Source organism: Choloepus didactylus, chromosome 6 (genome assembly GCF_015220235.1).
Source record: "Choloepus didactylus isolate mChoDid1 chromosome 6, mChoDid1.pri, whole genome shotgun sequence".
NCBI classification, from domain to species: Eukaryota; Metazoa; Chordata; class Mammalia; order Pilosa; family Megalonychidae; genus Choloepus; species Choloepus didactylus.
In genome coordinates, this window is record NC_051312.1 from 143,187,766 (window position 1) to 143,197,268 (window position 9,503).

Here is a 9,503-nt window from a genome sequence, read left to right on the forward strand (position 1 = left end):
CTAGCCAGCAAAGAATTTCCTGAGGAATTCATCAAAGTTGCCAGTTTGCTGCCTGCCCTATGGAATTTAGACTTGTGCATCCCCACAGTTGTGTGAGACATTTTATAAAATCTTATATTCACAGATAATCTCTTATTGGTTCAGTTTCCCTAGAGAACCCTAACTAATACATACAGTCACACCTTAAGAGCTATATAGTTAAACAATCATCTTCAAGAATCAAGGCTTCTGGATTACAGTTCAACAGTTTCAGGTATTTCCTTCTAGCTATTCCAATCCACTAAAAACTACAAAGGGATATCTATATAATGCACGAGAATAACTTCCAGAATGACCTCTGAATTCTAGTTGAAATTACTCAGTCACTGAAACACCATTTTGTTTCATTTTTCTTCTCCCTTTGGGCCAAAGAAGACTTTCTCAATCCCAGAATGCCAGGGCCAGGTCCATCCCTGAGAGTCATATCCCATATTGCCAGGGAAATTTACACCCATTGTAGACATGTCCCATGAAGAGGGGAGGGTAGTGAGTTTACCTGTAGAGTTGGCTTAGAGAGGCCATATCTGAGCAACAAAAGAGGTTCTCTTGGGGTGACCCTTAGGCACAATTTTAAGCAGGCTTAGCCTCTTTGCAGTGACAAACTTCTTAAAGGCAAGCCACAAGTTCAAGGGCTCAGCCTATTAAATTGGTAGTCTCCAATGCTTGTGAGAATATCAGTAATTACCCAGGTGGGAAAGTTTAATATTTCCATATTTTCCACCAGCTCCTCAAGGGGGCTGAGCAAATACTTTTTTTTTTTTTTATACTCTGCCAAAGTTATTCTGGGATGAATTGGGACATCATGCTAACCTGTACAAACCAAGAACTCACTCCCTATTCAAGGTCCCATGTAATTATGGTGTTCAAATAAATTGACCATACAAGTTAAATTAGAGAATAGCTACAGAAATTATAAATTTTGCACCAAATAAACATCTCTTCCTTTGGACTCACTCAGAAAATGAAATTTTAAAATACCATACATATCGTCCTTTACACTTTAGTCTGATTTGCCCTAGTCTTTACCAGATAAGCTTCATTCATATCTCTAAAAGAAGTCTAATGTCTTTTGTGCTTTTTAACAGTTGTAGTATAGGGTAATGCTGACTTTTATAGCTTCAGAACTCTAGCTCTGAGTCTCAGGTGTCACAAAGATACCCGAAGTTCCAGGGAACATCCAGGTTATACACAAAGAATCAAACATCTCAAACATAAATAACTGTAACAACTCAGGACTGCTATAAGAGCTTACAACCTAGGGACCTTTACAATAAGCCTTTCCCTGATAACTAACCTATGCTTTTGAATTCAACTCTCAGAGTTTGCACATTATATTTAGTCCATATTATTGAGGCCTTATAATATCAATCTTTTCATTTCTGGCTTATTTCACTCAACAAACTGTCCTTAAGATCCATTCATCTAGTAGCAGGCCTCACAACTTCACTCCTTCTTGCAGCTGCTCAATATTCCATTGTATGCATACACCACAGTCTGCCCTTCCATTCTTTAGTTCAATATACCCTTAGGTCATCTCCATCTGTTGCAATTCATGAATACTGCTGCCACAAACACCAGTGTGCAAGGGTCCACTTGTGTCTCCACTCTCAGTTCCTCCCAGTATACAACCAATAACAGGGCTGCAGGACCATATGGGAACCCCATTCTTAGATTCCTGTGGAACCAGCACACTGCCATCCAGATGGGCTGCACCATTCTACTTCCCCACCAGCAGTGAATAGGTACATTCTTCACCCACATTTTCTCCAGCACTTGTATCTGTCTTTATTTTTAAAACAGCTTTATTCACACACCATATAATCCATCCTAAGTAAACAACCAATGGCTTCTGGTAAAATTACACAGTTATGAATTCACCATCACAATCTATGTGAGGACATTTCCATTTCTATTGCAAAGAAAAAAGTAGAGGAAAGAAATGAAGAATAAAAAATAAAATAAAATGCAAAGAAGAAATAAGAAAAATAACATCAAGAACCACATACCCTTCTCTTATATCCCATTCTTATTGATATTTAGATTTTGTATATTGCCTTTGTTACATTTCATGGAAGTATATTACAATGTTACTGTTAACTCTAGACTCTAATTTTCATTGACTGTAATTTTCCATATAACATCACATTTTAAGACCCTTCAATGTTGACATTAGATTTCCTTCATGTAAAAACATTCTTATATTTGTACATTTAATCTCCATGATTGTCCACTGTAGTTTTTCTAAGTTATACAGTCCCATTCCTTATCTTCTATCTTTCCTTCTGGTGTCATACATGCCCCTATCCTTCCTCTTCCAACCCTACTCATGCTCAGCTTAGTTCAATGTAAATCCAGTATTGTGCTCCCATCTATTTTTTTCTTCTGGATTTTATATGTCTGATCTTATTTTATTTTTATTTTCTCTCTCTCTCTTTTTACCCATACTGATAGTCTTCTTGTCTACACTCTTATCCAAACCTCTCTCTTCTGTCTTTGATTGTCTGCCTATAGTGCTTTCTTTAGCATTTCTTGTACAGAAAGTCTCTTGTTCAAAAACTCTCAGCGTCTGTCTTAAAGTATTTCAAAATCTCCCTCAGTTTTGAAGGACAGGTTTGCCAGATATACAATTCTTCATTAGCAGTTTCTCTCTTTCAGTATCTTAAGTATATCATATCACTGCCTTCTCACCTCCATGGTTTCTAATGGGAAATCCACACTTAGTCTTATTGAGCTTTCCTCGTATGTGATGGATTGCTTTTCTCTTTCTGCTTTCAGAATTCACTTTGTCTTTGACATTTGACAATTAGATTATAAGTGTCTTGGAGTAGGTCTATTCGGATGCGTTATATTTGTAGTATGCTTTGCTTCTTGGATCTGTAATATTATGTCTTTCATAAGAGATGGGAAATTATCAGTGATTATTTCCTCCATTATTCTTTCTGCCCATTTTCCTTTCTCTTCTTCTTCTGGGACACCCATGACAGGTATGTTCATGTGCTTCATGCTGTCATTCAATTCCCTGAGACCCTGGTCATATTTTCCATTCTTTTCCCTATCCTTTTGTGTGCAGGATTTCAGATGTCTGTCTTCTAGTTCACTGATCCTTTCTTCTGCCTCTTCAAATCTGCTGTTGTAAGTCTCCATTGTGTTTTTCATATCTTCTATTGTGCCTTTCATTCCCATATGTTTTGCCAATTGTTTTTTCAAACTTTTGAGTTCTTTCTTATGATCACCCAATGTCTTCTTTATATCCTTCATCACTTTTGCCATATCTTCTCTCTACTCTTTGATTTGAATTTTGATGTGATTTAGCATGTTTGTTTGGCCATCTTTAATTTGTTGTTTCAACTCATGTATCTTGCTTGAAGTTTTACTCTGTTCCTTTGACTAGGCCACAATTCTGATTTTCCTCTTGTGACTGGTAATTTTTTATTGGCATCTAGGCATATGGTTTCCTTGATAAGTTTATCTAGAGGTCATTTTCACTCTTTTATCTAGGGTTTTCTTGTTGATTGGCTTTGTTCTCTATCTGTTCTTTGGCATTCAGTTCAATTTATTCTAGACCTCTAGCATAGCTTCTGTTTAATCAGAATTTTTTGGCTCAAGTTATTCTGGTTCTTGCCCTGACTATATGGAATCTCTTTTCTGTTTGTTTGTTTTGTTGTGTTTTGTTTTGTTTTTTTTGTTTGTTTGTTTTTTGAGGAAGGTCTACCCAGATATGATCTATTCAAATAGATTTTCCCAGTCCAGACTGCCCAGCACTCAGGAGGACTCTGTAACCAGTATCAAGTTTCCCTGACAATGAGACCCAGGAGGTTGTCAGACTTTTGTGAGGCCTCTAGATCTTTTGCTTTTCCTAACCTGCCCAGCAAGTGGCACTTGTCAGCCCACAGCTCCCCACCAGCAAAAAGAGGTGTGGTGCCTTTAATTCTCAGCAGACTCTGTCCCTGCCAGGGGCATGGTTTAGACTTGGGGTGAGTCAGAAGCCAAGCTTAAGCTTTTTCCCTCCAGCTCCTGGGGACTGAATTCTCTGAACAAGGGCTGCCACTTGAGCCTTGCTCCACCTCCCCTTTTCTTAGGGAAGATACATCCTTTAGGGAATTCTCTCTTTCACTTGAGTCATTACTCTGTCTCTCAGACCTATCTTAAATACACCATTGCCTGGGTCAGAACTGTTAATTGAAAATGCCTGAGGCTTTCTCCAATAAGTTACTTAGAAAAGTTTAAAAAGAGAGAGAAAAAAAGAAATCCCCTCTTCAGAGCCAGTTCCTAGCTTCCCAGTTTCACCAGTCAGGAGCCAGAGTTGGTACCTGGCTCTATGTGTTCTTTTCTTGGAGCACAGACCTTTTCCAGTGTTCTGAGATCACCAACTCCAAAAGCCTCTGTTTTTATTTATTTATTATTTTTCTGTCAGCCCTGCCACCTCTCTGCTGATAGAAATCTCAGGATTCCTTTCTTGATTGTTCCAGGATCATCTATGTGCATGCTTACATTCAGTAGTCCAAATTTGTTAATTAAAACCACAGTTGGAGTTTGGTTGAACTACCTTCCCTTGCTCCCAGTAGAGACTGCTTCTTTTTCCCACAGGGAAGTTTTCCAACTCAGTCTCATCAGCCAGTAGGGGAGGGATGCCAGTCTCTGCCATTTGGGTAGCTTTACCTACAGTTCTGCACTGTGGTTTCAGCCCTTTCACCCACACCAGACTGGTGTACTATGTTTGTCCAGTCACAGATGCCCCACAAACAGTGGTTCCACACTATTTCCTAGTTGTTCCTGGCTGTTTATTAGCTGTTCTAGAGGACTAACTAAATTACACACCTTCATATATTGACATCTTCCTCATCCTCCTTCCACATGATATATTTTCATAAGCACAAAAATTATGGATATACTAACCACATTTCCAAGAAACTATGTACTCTGAGGAACATCTCTCCCTTATCTCAAAATGCAAAAACAAAAAACAAGATTATACAGAGCCCAATTTTCTATTGCTTTTTCAAATAAATAAATGTTTTATTGTTTCCAAATATACAATGATAACATAATATCTGGTAGGCTTTTGAAAGTAGTATTATTCTGGATATTGTACCATGGCTCACCAGGAAGACTGCTTCCCAAACCCCTCAGCTTCACCATCACAGGAAATGATCACTATTATAAAAAATACTGTGGCTGAATCTTTCTTTGCAGCTAACCCTGTTTGTCCCACTCTAAAATCAAACCTCTCTAGTGTCATCTGCATACTCTGATTTGGGTATCAAAGCCTTCTCAATCTCCTCTGCCCTATAAATATCTTGGTTCAGGCACCATTCCCATGACAACCCTCACACTCAGACTCATTCTGAAACAAATCTCCAGAATTTCTTTCTCTTTCACAAATTTCTTTCTTTTCCTTCCAATCCTTCATTGGATGAAAAATGGGTTCAAAACCTGAGCCCTGCAACATTAGCTTGTGACTCTGAGCAAGTCCATAAACTCTTCCTCATCTACAGAACAGGATAAGAGACTTGGTTTTTAATATGGGTTTATGGCACACAAGACAAACCAGATGATAAACTTTTCTTCAAGAAACAAAAGGGAGATGTCAAGTTTACATATTGGAAAAAAAAAAGCGCAGTAAGAAAGGATTTGCCATACTATTTTTGTTTGTTTATAAAAAAGAAGTTGTGTTAGTGTGAAGTTCTAATGTACCCCAGAACAGGCCATGTTCTTGTAATCCATTCCTGTGGGTGTTATCCTATTGTGGTGGGATATTTTGGTTAGGTTACTTCAATTGGGTTTTGGCCCACCTCATTCAAGGTGGCTTTTAATCCTTTTACTGGAGTCTTGTATGAGAGGATAAAAGACAGAAAAAGTGCAGAGAGTTCAAAGAAGCCCCAGAAAAGCTGAGAGACAAAGACACACTCACAGAAGGTGAGAGGAAGCCACTGAAACCAGAAGCTGATAGCAATGAAATCCAGGAAGAAAGACCAGCAGACACAAGTCATGTGGCTTCTCATGTGACAGAGGTTCTGAGAATCCGGATACCTTTCTTCAGAGAAGGTATCATCCTGTTGATGCCTTAATTTGGACATTTTCATGGCAGCAGAACTGTAAATTTGTAAACTAAATCCCATTGGAAAAGCCAATCAACTTCTGGTATATTGCATTCTGACACTTTTAGCAAACTGAAACAGGAATAAACAGATCTTTTTCCTTGGTAAAGAAGAACACTTGTTATGCAACCAGGCAAAAAAGAATCTTGACATTATCTCTAACACTCTAGTCTGTAGCCCAATACATCATTGCATAATTTTTAATCACAATCCTTAATTTTTGTGGAGATAAAGAAAACGTAACGTGGAAAATAACACCTCATCCACAAATACATAGACAATCAGAGATGGTCTCAATTCCATTTATGAAAACACAGCAGTTGATCAATGCAACAGAATAGAGGTAACAACAAGAATTATCTAAAATTTTCATCACTGATGGAGTTTGTGGAAGGTAGCCAGGGTGGGGATCCTTGTCAGTCCTTATACATGCCCAAGAAAAAGAGAAAGAACCCTCATGCAATATGTTATTCAGTTTCGTTAAAGATTGAGGCTAAAAATATAGAACAGGAACCATGACTAAAAGAAGACTAAAAACTTCTTGAAATATTTACAACTTTCCTATGTCCACAATTTTTTCAACCCTCCTATTTTAAGGCAGTTGTAAGTACTTAAAGAGGGAAGCATCCTGATGTAACTGTTTCAGAGAAAGCAAGGAAAAGAACTGGTCAGACAATATCCTATTGCACAGCTGAGCAAAGATGGGAAAGAGAAAAATAGCATTCTAGTGGGTATTAACTCTGGACAGGACTAAAATTAGCCCAGTGTCTTCATCTGATAACAAAAATAGATAACAGTTTGGGGCCACATTGAGACTGAGGATGACAATGAAGTCAAAGAATAGTTCCCCATGTTTACACTGCAAATTTCAAGAACAGAATATATTAGAATAAAAATTCTTCCAAGAATACATTAGAAAGAAAGATGGAGAGAAGGAAAAGAAGAAGAATAGGAAAAAGAGGATGAGGTGGCTTAAAAAGAGAAGAAAAACACAGCAGTGGAGACAGGGACCAAGAGAATCAATAGTCCTACTCAGTTTGTTATTCCTTTCAGGACTTTCTCCAGAGCAACTTTGACATCTTTGTTTCTGAAGCTATAGATAAGGGGGTTCAGCATAGGCACCACATTGGTATAAAGCACTGAGAAATGTTTCCCCTGACCTAAAGACCCAGCAGAGGATGGCTTGACATGAGTGAGCAGCCCAAATCCATAGAAAAGGCCAACAGTTAATAAGTGGGAGCTACAGGTATTGAAGGCTTTGGACCAGCCCTTAGCAGATGGCATGTGAAGGATACTGAAAAGAATCAAAGCATAAGACATACAGATAATGAGACTAGACACTATGACTACTGTGCCCACAATAATAGAAGCCACAAGCTCATTGGCATAGGTGCTGCTACAGGAGAGCTGGAGCATGGGAAAGATGTCACACATGTAGTGGTTGATGATGTTGGAATCACAAAATGTCAGCCTGATCATGAACCCTGTGTGAGCCATTGCACCAGCAAACCCCATCACAAATGAAGCAGATATCAGCAGAGAACACACCCGAGGGGACATGGTGATGGTGTACAGCAGGGGCTTACAGATGGCCACATAGCGATCATAGGCCATGGCTGTCAGCACATAGCACTCAGAATTGACAAAGAAGCAGAAGAAAAATAGCTGAGCCATGCATCCTGCAAAGGAGATGATGTTCCTTTCTGAATTAAAGCTCATCAGCATTTTGGGGGTAAAGACAAATGAATAGCAGAGATCAATGAAGGACAGATTGCAGAGGAAAAAGTACATGGGGGTGTGAAGGTGGGAATCGAGGCAAATAAGAATAATTAAGCTCAAATTTCCCACCACAGTGACCACATAGTTCGCCAAGAACAGAAAAAACAGGGGCAGCTGCAGCCCAGGTTTGTCTGTTAATCCAATTAGGATAAACTCAGTCACTGAGGAGTCATTTTCTACAGCCATTCACTTCACCCACAAACAGTAGGAAGAGGAGTAAATGTCGTATTTGCAATGTACCCTCTGGAAATCTGGATCTGCTGGTTTATGAGATGAAGGCTGTCTGAAGACACACAGCAGGTACCAGGAGCCAGACATCCTGAGATTCTCCAGGCTTGAGGGTCCAGATTGTCCTTCCCTCTTCTCTCTCCCCTGCTCAGCTTGTGGGTCACTGTGCAGAGGAGAGTGCTGGGAGACTTCCTAATGCCTCAGTGTTTCCTCCCTCTGACTCAGGCTTCTCCCAGGCTCACATGAAAGCTTGGAGTTCTCCCCCAAAATCTTTGACTTACGTAGCTATAAATCAGGGATTATACTCTTCCTGGACACCTTGCTAATGCTGGGCCTTGATGACCCTCTGACCCACAGTACTGAGTGAAGAAAAGTCTCTAATGATGAAGGAGGTGCTACCCAGCCATCAGGACTGTCCTCACTCTTTGACATGACAGAAGAGATATTCTGGAGAATAAGCCATGATTTCAACCTCATAATATGCACAGAAGGTCTTTTTCACTTGCAATGATGAAAACACCACTGCTATACGAGCCTCCCAAACAAGGTAGTTTTAATGGGAATGAACTTCATGTCCTATATATATGGGGAAACTGATCATAAGTACATAAAAATATCCTCTCCCACATGATTTCCTCAGAAGTTCCACAAGTCTCTTGAGGGGAGAGTTACTGAGCCTGTGTTTACATTCTGTGTCACAGACCTACCATTAGAGCCTCTGGGACTCAGTGTTCTACTCAGCTTGTATTTCATGTGATGAATTCCCAATCCCCAGTGCAAAGACTGATGGCCTCTTGGTGTCTCCCCTCTGCATCCCCTGGATCTTAAGCACAGGTCAAAATGTCTAGGGGCAGGGTCAGTTGTCACTTCTAGTATTTTTCTAGAAGACTCTGGCATTGCATTAATAAAATATTAGATCACTGCTTTAATAGTATATATGCTTGTGTATTTCAACTCAATAATGTTCTGTACTGAAATTGCTAAGCAAGTGGATCCTCAAGTCAAACTGAATTTAATGAACACTTCACCATTTCCTAAGTGTGAGAATTTAGACAAGTTAAGGTTGTCCTCTGAACCTTGTATCCTCATGAAAAATGAGGTTAACATGAGCTATCTCATGGGATTGATTGGGGAATTAAAGGAATTACTTCACATAAAGTACTAGGACCATGCCTGGCACATAAAAAGAGCCTGATAAATATTAGCAACACTTTCCTTCCTTCTTTCCATATTCATTTATATCATAGACTCTGAGCCATGGAACTAGACATTTTGGACAGGAAAATTCTTTGTTGTGCTGAGCTTTCTTTTACAACACAAGAATCCCTGGCCTCTACCCATTAGATACCAGTACTATAC

The 9,503-nt window shown here is 39.3% G+C and overlaps 1 protein-coding gene across 1 annotated transcript; it reads right to left on the reverse strand.

Annotated features, from left to right (window-relative positions):
• Positions 1-7,169: 7,169 nt before the first annotated feature.
• Positions 7,170-8,105, reverse strand: LOC119537653 (olfactory receptor 143-like). The gene has a single exon (XM_037840189.1). The coding sequence runs from the start codon at positions 8,100-8,102 to the stop codon at positions 7,170-7,172; it is 933 nt and encodes a 310-aa protein (XP_037696117.1). The 5' UTR covers positions 8,103-8,105.
• Between the last annotated feature and the right edge of the window lie 1,398 nt (positions 8,106-9,503).

Excerpts from the sequence above, each read along its gene's own strand:
- LOC119537653 (XM_037840189.1), bottom strand. The coding sequence starts at position 8,102 with ATGGCTGTAGAAAATGACTCCTCAGTGACTGAGTTTATCCTAATTGGA.